Source organism: Chaetomium globosum, genomic scaffold (genome assembly GCF_000143365.1).
Source record: "Chaetomium globosum CBS 148.51 scaffold_5 genomic scaffold, whole genome shotgun sequence".
NCBI classification, from domain to species: Eukaryota; Fungi; Ascomycota; class Sordariomycetes; order Sordariales; family Chaetomiaceae; genus Chaetomium; species Chaetomium globosum.
In genome coordinates, this window is record NT_165980.1 from 1,251,402 (window position 1) to 1,262,100 (window position 10,699).

At 56.4% G+C, this 10,699-nt stretch overlaps 6 protein-coding genes across 6 annotated transcripts in view; 4 read left to right on the forward strand and 2 right to left on the reverse strand.

Moving 5' to 3' along the window:
* Window positions 1–135, forward strand: part of CHGG_07227 (uncharacterized protein) — a gene marked incomplete at both ends in the record, with an annotated part of 7,396 nt that extends 7,261 nt beyond the window's left edge. Inside the window, one exon of the mRNA XM_001224882.1 lies at window positions 113–135. Within this exon, the coding sequence (XP_001224883.1) occupies window positions 113–135 (23 nt within the window). The remainder of the gene's footprint in view (window positions 1–112) is intronic.
* A 225-nt stretch (window positions 136–360) lies between these two features.
* On the reverse strand, window positions 361–1,527 carry CHGG_07228 (uncharacterized protein; the record flags this gene model as incomplete). The annotated part of the gene is made up of 1 exon (XM_001224883.1): window positions 361–1,527. The coding sequence occupies one exon, from the start codon at window positions 1,525–1,527 to the stop codon at window positions 361–363; it is 1,167 nt and encodes a 388-aa protein (XP_001224884.1).
* Window positions 1,528–2,269: 742 nt separating this feature from the next.
* Window positions 2,270–2,654, forward strand: CHGG_07229 (uncharacterized protein; the record flags this gene model as incomplete). Its single annotated transcript, XM_001224884.1, has 2 exons — window positions 2,270–2,402; window positions 2,461–2,654. 2 exons carry the CDS (start codon window positions 2,270–2,272, stop codon window positions 2,652–2,654), a joined length of 327 nt encoding a protein of 108 aa, XP_001224885.1.
* Window positions 2,655–3,474: 820 nt separating this feature from the next.
* CHGG_07230 (uncharacterized protein) lies at window positions 3,475–4,072 on the forward strand (the record flags this gene model as incomplete). Its single annotated transcript, XM_001224885.1, has 2 exons — window positions 3,475–3,831; window positions 3,938–4,072. 2 exons carry the CDS (start codon window positions 3,475–3,477, stop codon window positions 4,070–4,072), a joined length of 492 nt encoding a protein of 163 aa, XP_001224886.1.
* A 668-nt stretch (window positions 4,073–4,740) lies between these two features.
* Window positions 4,741–5,837, reverse strand: CHGG_07231 (uncharacterized protein; the record flags this gene model as incomplete). The annotated part of the gene is made up of 2 exons (XM_001224886.1): window positions 4,741–5,015; window positions 5,270–5,837. The coding sequence occupies 2 exons, from the start codon at window positions 5,835–5,837 to the stop codon at window positions 4,741–4,743; spliced, it is 843 nt and encodes a 280-aa protein (XP_001224887.1).
* A 2,137-nt stretch (window positions 5,838–7,974) lies between these two features.
* Window positions 7,975–10,699, forward strand: part of CHGG_07232 (uncharacterized protein) — a gene marked incomplete at both ends in the record, with an annotated part of 2,973 nt that continues 248 nt past the window's right edge. The window contains 2 exons of the mRNA XM_001224887.1: window positions 7,975–8,569; window positions 8,622–10,679. Of these exons, the coding sequence (XP_001224888.1) occupies window positions 7,975–8,569; window positions 8,622–10,679 (2,653 nt within the window). The remainder of the gene's footprint in view (window positions 8,570–8,621; window positions 10,680–10,699) is intronic.

Sequence of the window (10,699 nt, forward strand, 5' to 3'; positions counted from 1 at the left end):
CAATTTTTATTTTTATTTATTTGGGTATTTGATATCTTCTGGTTAAGGTGAATGGATAACGTTGTGTCTGTGTAAATTGGTGTTGGAGTGAGACACCTGAGATACAATATAGTTTTGGATTTGCTGTTTATGTGATGCTTATGAAGAAAAGTTTGATTGATTATTTTTTATATATCTTCTGGTATCTTTGAGAATCTTCATTTTTCATAGAGCAGGCGAGGGTCGACTGGAAAGTTACATTATTTATTGCTGTGAAAGCGCAAATATTTACATGAATCATAAGCAGAGTAGAATACTTGCCCTATCCAGGATTATGCCAACTCCCAAACACCACCTATGCTGCCTCTAGTCTAGTCTCGTCTAGTTGACCTTCGTCACCGTCAACATCCCCTTATCTGCGCCGTCTAATTCTAGCAACCCCCCAGCATCCAGCTTCTTCTTCCACTTGGTGCTCTCATATCTCGCCAAAATTACCGTCATCCTCAAGATGGCCTCGCTACTCGACGCATGCTCCGCGACGTCCTCCGCCACAGGCGTAAAGGTCCACCTCCCAAATGCCCAATTCAAAATGTACCTGCTCGTCGAATGTGATGACGCCGGCAGCAACACATCCTCGTCCGAGTTCTTGACCGCCCCCGCCACCGTCAACACGGCCTTGATTCGGTAGACCTCGTCCTTCGGCGTGCTCTTGAGGAAGCTCATCAGCTTACCCGCATCGGCCGCCGCCCCTTGCGCACCCTTCAACTCCACCGACAGCACCTCCACCTCGGACTGGTGGTGCTCGTCCTTCTTATGGTCATGCCCGCACCCATCCTCATGCTTACACCCATCCTGACCACTCAGCTCCTTCTCATCCTCCAACCCCCTCGCCAACCCCCCATCCACACCAAACACCACCCCCGCATCCACCCACCCCTTATCACTCTTCACCCACGCAACATCAACCTCCAAATCCCCCAACCGATCCAACACCTCATCAAACCTCCTCTCCCCACACCCCTCCCACTTATTAAACACCACCAAATCCGTATACCTCGCCTGCAGCCGCGCCGTATAGCTCGTATCCTCATACCCCCTCCAATTCTCCACATCAATCACGCTGACCACCCCATCCAGGACATACTCCCCACCAGTCTCCCTCGCCAGGCGATTCACCTCCAGCGCGAGGGTGGCCGGAAAAGCGCTGCCGCTCGTCTCGATGATGACGCGGTCCGGGGTGGCGGTGGCGCGCAATTCGGCGAGGGCCGGCCCCAGCTGCCCGACCAGGTTGCAGCAGATGCAGCCGTTGAGGAGCTCGGTCACGCCGGCGATGGCGGAGGAGGAGGCGAGCTGGGTGTCGATGGCCAGGTCGCCGAATTCGTTTTTGAGGAGGGCGAGTTTGTAGGTGGGGTTGAGGGCGCGGAGTTGGGGGACCAGGTTGAGGATGAGGGTGGTTTTGCCGGCGCCGAGGAAGCCGGTGACGATGGTGATGGGGATGGGTTTGTGTTTGGTGGTGGTTGGGGTTGGGGTGGCGTCGGTTTGTGTCATGGTGGGCGGACGGTTGGTTCCTTGGCGGGAGAGTGAATGAATGTGTTGGGTTGTGTGTTTTGAGGAGGGTATGGATTCTCTCGTAAAAGGATCGACAGAGCTGGCCCGAGAAAAGATGCAAGGAGTGGAAAGTGATAGGTTAATTGGTAGGGGAATTGTAGGCTCTATACTGGGCCGAATGGCGGGGTGTTTTGGAGGGGCGCGGGTCTTGGCGGGGGCGTCGAAATAAAGTTCGTTCCCTGGAAAATCCCCGAGTGGCCCGTTTTCATGACTGAACTTTCGGTTCGTGGGCAGGGGCGAAAGGGAAGCGGCATTTCTTAACGCGCGAGCACATGTCAAGTCCCTCGCGATGTAAGAGACATTCCCGATCTAGGTAACTCTGACAAATTCAGGACGAATCGGGACCCGACCCTCTCCGTCGGGCCCTAGGTCTAACATTGCGAGGTCGAAAACGGACATGACAGCTTGATGTCTGAGATCAAAATTCAGAGAGGTTAAAGAGCAGTGTGATTCGGTCAAGGGATGAATGGGCTTGTCATTGGAAGACAATAAGACGTCTCTTAAGAGGGAGTAATACGAAGTCTTGGGAAGAGGTATATGTGCCTTCCTTCAGGTACTACAGGCTTGGGTGACGTCATGCACATACCCTGGAATCTGAACTTATTAAAGCGTCAACCCTCAAACACAGACCGCGCTTTTAGATCTAGCCGGTTTATGTCATGTATGTACTTACTCAAACACTATGTCCCAGCCGGTCTTGGAAGAGAGGTCAAAGAAACCCGGCCGCCCCGACTACAAGGCTAAGCTTGATGAAGCTGCGGACCGAGAAAAAAGCCCTTCCCAGCAGCAACAGAGCACCGGTGTCATAGAGAAAGGTAGGTGTATGCACGGGTTGGGTTTACTCGAATATTTTGCTAATCGATGCGCCACTAGTATCCCAATACGTGCCAACCGTGGGGAGGATACTCGGGGCTCGGGAGCCGGACCCAGGTCGAGAGCCATCACCAGAGAAGAACGTGCCAGGGCCTCCAAACCGGCCCGAGAACGACGCGCAAATCGAAGAGTTTCTCAGGGACCAGCACCGCAGCAAAAAGGTCGTGGGGATAGAGGAGCCAACGCAGGTATAGATGAACCGCGAGCCCAATTCATAAACATCCAAGAAATTCTCAATACATGGAGGCCACAGCGCAAGACCTTCACATACTTCGTCTTCCTTTGCTTGCCACCACTTTCCGCTTGCGCGACTATGCGAGCGATTGATATTGGCAATCAGTTATTACCCGTTCCTTAAAACGCACCCATGTTGGGCCGTAACTGCCTGGGTAGCAGGTGGGCATGGTTGAGCAAGCAATATGCAAACACACGATTTTAAGCAAGTGATTATGGAACAATGCCAACTACACACTGACACTGATGCAAGTAGCATTCAAGTCGTCCGGCCATCAGCCAGGTCAGCCGCAAATCACGTTGCAGCGCGCAGAAATGTCTCCAATCTTTCAGCATTTCACACCCACATGGATACGGGTGAGAAACTTCCTATCAAGGAGGTCCATCTCCGAAGTAGACCTCATTTGAGGTCAGGCAACCTGGCACCGTGGGATACTAGTGGCGGTCGTGGCAACTTCGTGTCATACTTTTTGATCTGGAGAAGAAAGGAAAAGAAAAGTTCAAGAAATTTTCCACCCGCAGGAAAGTTATAGTCGCGGTGCGGCCCAAAAGTGGGGCCACCGCTTTCACCCCATCCCCCCCATTGAAGCCTATCGATAAGCACAACCCCTACCCATCCCATTTCCCCTACATACATACATACCTGGAACCAAACCGCACTCCCATAGCATCCCAGCAACCACCACCACCACCATCACGACCCAACCCACCGTCTACAACCAACCACAACCAACCACACACACACACACACACACCATCGAACCCATATCGCGTGGCAGCATGCCCGCCGACGAATACGCCCCCGTCGCGCGCGGGCCGCTGCGTCTCAAGGGCGCGGCGGGCGTGACCAAGAAGAAAAAGAAGAAGAGCGCCAAGAGCAGCACCAGCAGCAGCACCACCGACCTGGCGAAGAATTTGGCTACGGGGGATGTGGGTGCGGGTGATGGCGGGAGGAGTGGTGCGCTTGTTTTGGTGGGGGAGGAGGGGGATGAGTTGGAGAGGGAGAAGGGGAAGGGGGAGGGGAGGAGGGACAAGGAAGGGGGGGATGGGGATGGGGAGGAGGGAGAGGGTGAGGAGGAGGAGGAGGAGAATAAGACGGAGACGGAGCGGAGGTTTGCGGAGGCGAAGAGGAAGAGGGTATGTGCAACGTTGTTTCCCAAGTTCACCGCCCTTTGCTTGAAAAGAAAAAAAAGAAGGGAGGGCTCCTGCGAGAAGATGGATGCTAACAATGCTGGCGTCGCAGTTGAAAGAACTTACCGAGTCCGGGCGGATCCGGCCCGAGCTGCTCAAGACACACAAGCAACGCGTCGAGGAGCTGAATGCACACCTGGCGAGGCTGAGCGAACATCACGATATGCCCAAGATCGGGCCGGGTTAGGGACGATATTGGTCGTTCCGTCTCACCGTGGTTGCTATCTCGGACTATACGGGTGGTTGCCTCGCTGGACAAAGGACACAATATGGATGGATTACGGACGGCGGAGCGGCTGTTGCGGTTGCCGCGGAAAGTTGGATGCGTGTGCGAGGCCGCAGGGACGCAAGACAACGGTTGTATATATGCTTACTCGATACCCAAATAATTTCAAACCGGTCACAAAAAGAGCATACCAGTTGCGACTTTTCGGGTGCTTGTGAATTCCCTTTTATTACGGTCTTATTAACCCGGCCAACGCGGCCCGTCCGTCTATGTACTGTATCCTTGCGTGTATATCCCCGGCCAGTTGCCGCCCGATGGTCTATCCCAATTGTCCTTGTTTTCTCCCCGAGAATTAAATGAATGTGGTATCGTTTTGGTCCGTCCCGGTCCCGATGCTGATGTATTGTACAATGTGCCGTACGCTATGTGGCGTGTGATGAGAAATGACTCCGTAATGAATGCCGCAAATGTGTAAAAAGCAAGGGCCAAACCCCGCGCAATGCAGTGCTGAAAGTCTCCAAAATAAAGCACAATGAAGGAATGGATGGATGGGACGCTCTCCCTGTTGAAGCCGGATAGTGGCACCGCCCTCCGGCTTCCGTCACCTGCTTGTCGTTCGATTTGCTGGCCTAAATCATCAACAGCAGCATGGCGAACCCGACGATGCCGGCCACGGTGGAAGTACCGCTGCGGTGGCCAACGGCCGCGTTCTGGAGGCTTGGCGTCGAACCCGTCGAAGTAGGCGCAGGCGTCTCGTCGCCGGCAGGCACATAGTTCGTCCTGGTCACGATGACAACCGCTCCGTTGGGCGATGTCGACGTGATGGTCTCGGTAGTCTGGCGAGACGTGGGCCGTGGCGAAGTCGTCGACGCAGGCGGCTTGGTCGAAGTTGTCAAGGTCGTCTCTGTTGATGGTTAGTTACGGGCCCGATGGTGAATTGGTAGGGGATCTGAAACTCGAAGGGCTGAACTAGGGCAGTAATCAAATAGCACGGAGTTGAAAAAGGAAAGGAAAACCAGAACGAGGCTCACGTACCTCCGGGGATTGAGGAGGACGGCCGGGCCTGAGGGGCAGAGGAGGAGGACGACGACGACGACGACTCCCGTTCAGAAGAAGTAATCCGAGAAGAAGTAGAGTCACTTGTGCTCGTAGACGTACCAGGTAGTGAAGAGGAAGGAGTGGGAGTCGGGGTCGAGCTCGGGGTATTCGAGGTGGGAGGCGGCGCGCTGCTACTGCTCGAAGGCCTGACACTCGTAGGGGTGCTGGTGGGAGGGACGTTGGTCGTCGAAGGCGGGGGGGTCTCGGTCGAAGAATCGGAAGTCGGCGCCTCCGTTTCAGTTTCCGTCTCCGTCTCTGTCCCGGTCTCCGAGTCCGGCGGGGTTGAGCTGGGCCCCTCAGAGGTCGAGTTGTCATCGCGCTTTACGAGTTGCAAGATGGAACCCCCAAGAGGCGCATCACTCCGGCGGACAGCCTCCAATGCCTTGTGGTTGGTTGCTCTCCCGTGGCAGGGCATCCGTGTCGAGGCAACTCCCAGGAACGCCAGCATGCACACCAGCATGATCATGGTGGTCCGGCGAGCGTTTGTCATCTTTCTGGTGGAATCTGGGTGTTGCTGGTGGTCGATTGTTGTTGGCTGAATCCCGGCAGCAGTCTTCTCCCGGGCGTCGACGGGAAGAAGGGTTTCGGAGGATGGCGATTTGCCGTCTTTAAGCAAGTTGAAGCCCATGACGGAGGATCCGGGCCAGGAAAGGAACAGGCGGATAACGTGCTGAAGTTGGTCCACCGGAAGGTTTGCGCCTTGGGTATGCAGTCGATAATGACGAGCTGCAGGCGCTGCGTTCGTTGAGTGGTCAAGTTGTGCCTGGCTCCTTAGGTTAGCGGTTTGGAGTTGCAATGGTTGGGCCACCTTTAGTCAAGAAAACAAGATTGGAGAACGAGTCGATGAGCCGGGCCCGGACCATGAACCACTTTGAAACCCTGGCTGCGTTGTATTGCGCGGTTCTCTTTGTCTCACTGCCGGGAGACTGCAAAGCACAAAGTGGGCACAAGAAATGCAAGAAACCTGATGATGAATCTTACCTTGTACCAGCTCGTTTCCTGTTACGGTCTTGTCGCCCGCCACGTTGTTATTCGTACCCTTTAACCCCACAGGAAGAGCCAACTGCACGGTCCTTCGTCTTGGTGTTTTGGATGGTTGGCCGAGTGAGGGTTCGGCGTCGCCTTTGGGGCGCCGCCGGAATATATGTAAAGGTCATGATTACCGCGTACGGTGACCGGAGATCCATTGAGGCGCTGATATCCTGGTTAGGGGAGGGGCATTGCAGATCGGCTCAGCTGGGATGACGCTGCAAGTACAGGGGTCTCAGAAAACACTCCCGGTGCCAAGCCTGTCGACGGCGATGCTCATCGAACACTGGGCAAGCTTTTGGCATGTTGGTGTGTTGGTGCGTTGGTAGCACAACCGTCCACACAGACGCGTGTTCACTTTTCGCCTCTGCATGCATCGGAGATCAGCCTAGGACTGAAATACTCTCCAACGAGACGAGACGCCTCTTCGCTTCGTGTTTGAAGCCATCGAGCACCTGGATGAAGCGATCGCGGTCATTGGAGCCCGGTTCGCATTGACCTGCACAGCCGCCAGCCATCGCCTTTTCCATGTTTTACCATTGGCGGCTGGTGGTTGTGTGGGGGGCAGATTCTGGGAGTGGGCTCCACCAAATCGACACAAGCAGCGCGAGCTGAGCATGGTGGGTGCCCAAGCGCCACCTCTCTCGCAGAGAAGGCTCGATTGATGAAACAGCCTGCAGCATTCCAGACCAGACCAGACTGACATGACACGAGTGGTACCCCAACCACTGCCAACCTCCATTTTGTTGAAGCGCTTTTTAACCGTGTGGCCTGCCGTCATGATTACTGTGTTGGTTCACTAACGGTAACTCCCATATTCTTAAAATTGCTGATATTGCATTTGGTGGATGCTCCTCGTATTGCCGACGTCATTGATGTTGGAACTCGCGAACAAACTTTCGTGCCGGATGTCCCGTTGCCGGTCGAGGCCCAGACCAGGATTCGTGGCTTGGCGCTAACACGAGATTTTTTGGAACGGTGGTGAGGGCGTTGAACCACCCAGATCACCTCAGACCAGGAGATCGACAACAGTCCATCATGGCGGACATGGCTCGTGCACGATTCGTTTGAGCCTCAGTCATCCGATCGGCGCCAAAGCAACGCCGTTGTCTGCGGGAGTTTTTGGGGTTTGTTGTTGCCATCGACAGCCAAATTCAGCAACCAAATGAGCTGTGGAGTTTGGGTGGTCTCAAGGTGAGACCGGGCTGTCCGCTCGCGCTGAAAAGCCTCGGCCAGTCAATCCACCCTGTCATAAAGATGGATACAGCACCCACAATCAAAAAGCACTGATGGTGCGGGTGAAAGTGTGCATGGCAGCATAAACATTCCGCTATGGGGCAGCTTCGGCTTGGCTAAAATGCATAAGAAGCCACATGGTTGTGGCGTATCAACGGGATCGGAAACAGGAACGGGCTGCCGAACCCCGATGGCTTCTTGGCCCGTTGTGGGCCCCTTATCGCGCCCAGCCCTGACAAGGCCAGCGAGCCACTCTGGAGCTTCGACCCATGACGATGGAAGCTGCGCAGACTTTCATGTGATCCACGACTGACTTTGGAATGACACTGGCCGCGCGAGTCCACTTTTAGCACGCGCAGCACCCAACATGCGGGATTCCGCGGCGCGACCTTCGAATTGTGCATTTGGTGATCTTCAATCGGTGATTTTCCCACTTCTGCAGGGCCCATTTGGTCCCATGTTGCGCCACATCGACACCGTCTTCAACTTCTCGACTGGCCATGCCTGAGCATCTCCAACCGCCCTCAGCCCCGAAAGCCCCGACCGGCCCCGGTAGCTCCGACGAAGACCATGATAATCTTAGACTACTATCCCGCTCGCCGCATCCCTATCACAAGTTGAATACCGAGCTCCTCGAACCTTCAGACCGCATCACGAAGCCGCGAATCACTATCGGTGACGGCCACAGCATCGCCGAAGACTCGGACGCAGCTCCTCCCCGCCCCTTTCCCGTCTTTACAAGAGACTCGCCGCTCACCAGCGAGAGTGGCACCGAGGCCGACGATGAGCATTTCCTTAAGGGACTCCCGGCCCCGAAGGCCCGAGCACACAAAGGATTGAGGGGCAGGAATGAACCACTCTCGGGAACCTCCACACCGTTGCTCTCGCCTTCAGTATGGGAAGAGGAGGGTCGGAAGACACATTCGGGCTCTGGCCATAGTGGGCATGAGCGTGAGAAGAGGGCCGTAGCCGAGAGGCTTCGCCGCCGCAAGGAGCTAATTCGGAGGGCGACCGAGGTGCTGCTTCTGATATGGCAGGGAGGGATGGTTGCTTCGAACTCCGAGGCCCGATCTTTCATTCACTTATACCAGAAAGGTAACTCCCTTGCTGCTCATAGTATGCAAACCAAGCTGATTAAGAATTGTAGAATTTTTAGCCGTCGGCGGTTTGTTCTGCGGCCTGACTGTGGCTTACCCCTTGAGGTTGGTGAGCTGGGCTTATCGTCAGGGGAAGCCTCAGAGGCTCATACCGATCCGCATTCCCGCCTCCTTTGATCCTGCGCCGGTTCTTTATCCCCCGGTAGTGCCCGTCCTCGTGTCCCTCCTCATCGCCGAGAACGTCAAGGGCGCCATTCTACCGAGCCTCGTCCTCAGCATTTGCGCCCTACCAAGACCGCTGATCCCGGGCGCACGGTACTGGGAAACTATCAGCTGTACGCATTGGCTGTTGTCGTGTATCCCTTTTACGCTATATGTTCTTATTCCTACGGCCCAGGCGTTTCATGAGGGCGACATCTCGCGGGAAGTCCTGGTCTTGCTCTACCCGTTACATCAAACACTATGCATTGCTTTACACCAGCTTACAACAACTAGTCTTTTGATTTCTGAGCTTCAACTTCTTTCGGTTGCTCTTATTGGCCTTCTTTTGTTGGCCAGCTCACCCCAAGCTGTCATTCTAAAAGCAGTGCTCTGGGGAGGCGGCTTGGGCCTCGCAGTGTTTTGCAGCCAGGTGATCCAGTGGGGAATCTTGCTCGCTCGCGTACCGAAATGGCGCTTTAGACGGGCGTACCCTTCGACGAGGAGTGAGTCTGGTTATCAATTGCTACGCCAACTCTTGCCTTTCGGGCGGCGCCGTTCTGGCTCGAGAGCGAGTAACGGCAGCGCTGTATCCGACACAGAGCATTCAATGGATGAATATCTCGACGGCTTACCCTCCTCGCTGCCCAAGAAGGCCAGACAGGCAGACACCGTTAGCGATGCCGAGCTCATGCCGGCTACGCCTTCGGGTCTAACCAAGGTCCAGTCGGACTCGGTGGAGTTATTACAACAAAGCCCAACCCGGCGACACACCCTACCTACCACGGCAAAGTCGCCTGGCCGTCCCACAGTGACAACCACTCCCTCAGGCCGCCGGAAGCGCGCCGTCTCAACCCGAGTCCGCGCCCTTTTCTCCCTCACCCAAACACAAGCCACCGTCCGCAAGTGGCTCTATGCCGGGTATGTCTACCTCTGCATCCTCCTCGTCATCTTCGTCGGCATCCGCCCCTACGTCCAGTACTACGCCCTCTCAGGCCACGAACCAGTCGGCTGGGCTCTAGGCTACCTCTTCGGCGATATCCCGCAATTCCGCTTCCAAATCGTCAAAGCCAACCTCGAGCGCTGGATCCCCCTCCCCGCTCTTCTCTCCAGCACCAGCACCGACCCCCCACCAACCAACTGCACCCCAAGCGACGGCTGGGTCCAACACACCCGCCTCAGCTCCCTCGGCGCCGCAAACACGCGCCTCTTCCTATCCGGCTACTTCCTCCTCACCATCCTCACCGGCCTGGCCATCGTCTTCCGCCTCTCGCCCATCTACGAAGTCGACACGCGCCGCAAAGTCTTCCACTTCATGATGGTCGCCATGTTCCTGCCCACGCTCTACATCGACCCCTGCTACGCCGCCCTCGCCCTCGCCCTCGTCCTCGCCGTCTTCCTCCTCCTCGACCTCCTGCGCGCCAGCCAGCTGCCCCCGCTCTCCCGCCCCATCGCCCGCTTCCTCACCCCCTACGTCGACGGCCGCGACCTCCGCGGGCCCGTCGTCATCAGCCACATCTTCCTCCTCATCGGCTGTGCCATCCCCGTGTGGCTGAGCCTCGCCTCCCTGCCCCGCGTGGCGGCGATACCCCCCATTGATACCGCCACTGCGACTGGCACTGCAAATGCCGGGTGGGAGGTCCCCGCCCGCGAGGTGGGCATGGTGTCGGGCGTGGTGTGCGTCGGGCTCGGCGACGCCGCCGCCTCGCTAGTCGGTCGTCGATGGGGTCACCGCAAGTGGCTGTGGGGAGGCGGCAAGAGTGTGGAGGGGAGTGCTGCGTTTGCGGCGGCTGTTTTTGCGGGGCTGATGGGCGCGGCGCTGTGGTTGAGGGTCGGAGGGTGGGCTGTTGCTTCTGCTTCTGGGATAAGGGGAGGTGGGGGTTCGGGTTCGGGGATGCACAGTCTCATGAGTGCGTGGACTGGGAGGGTG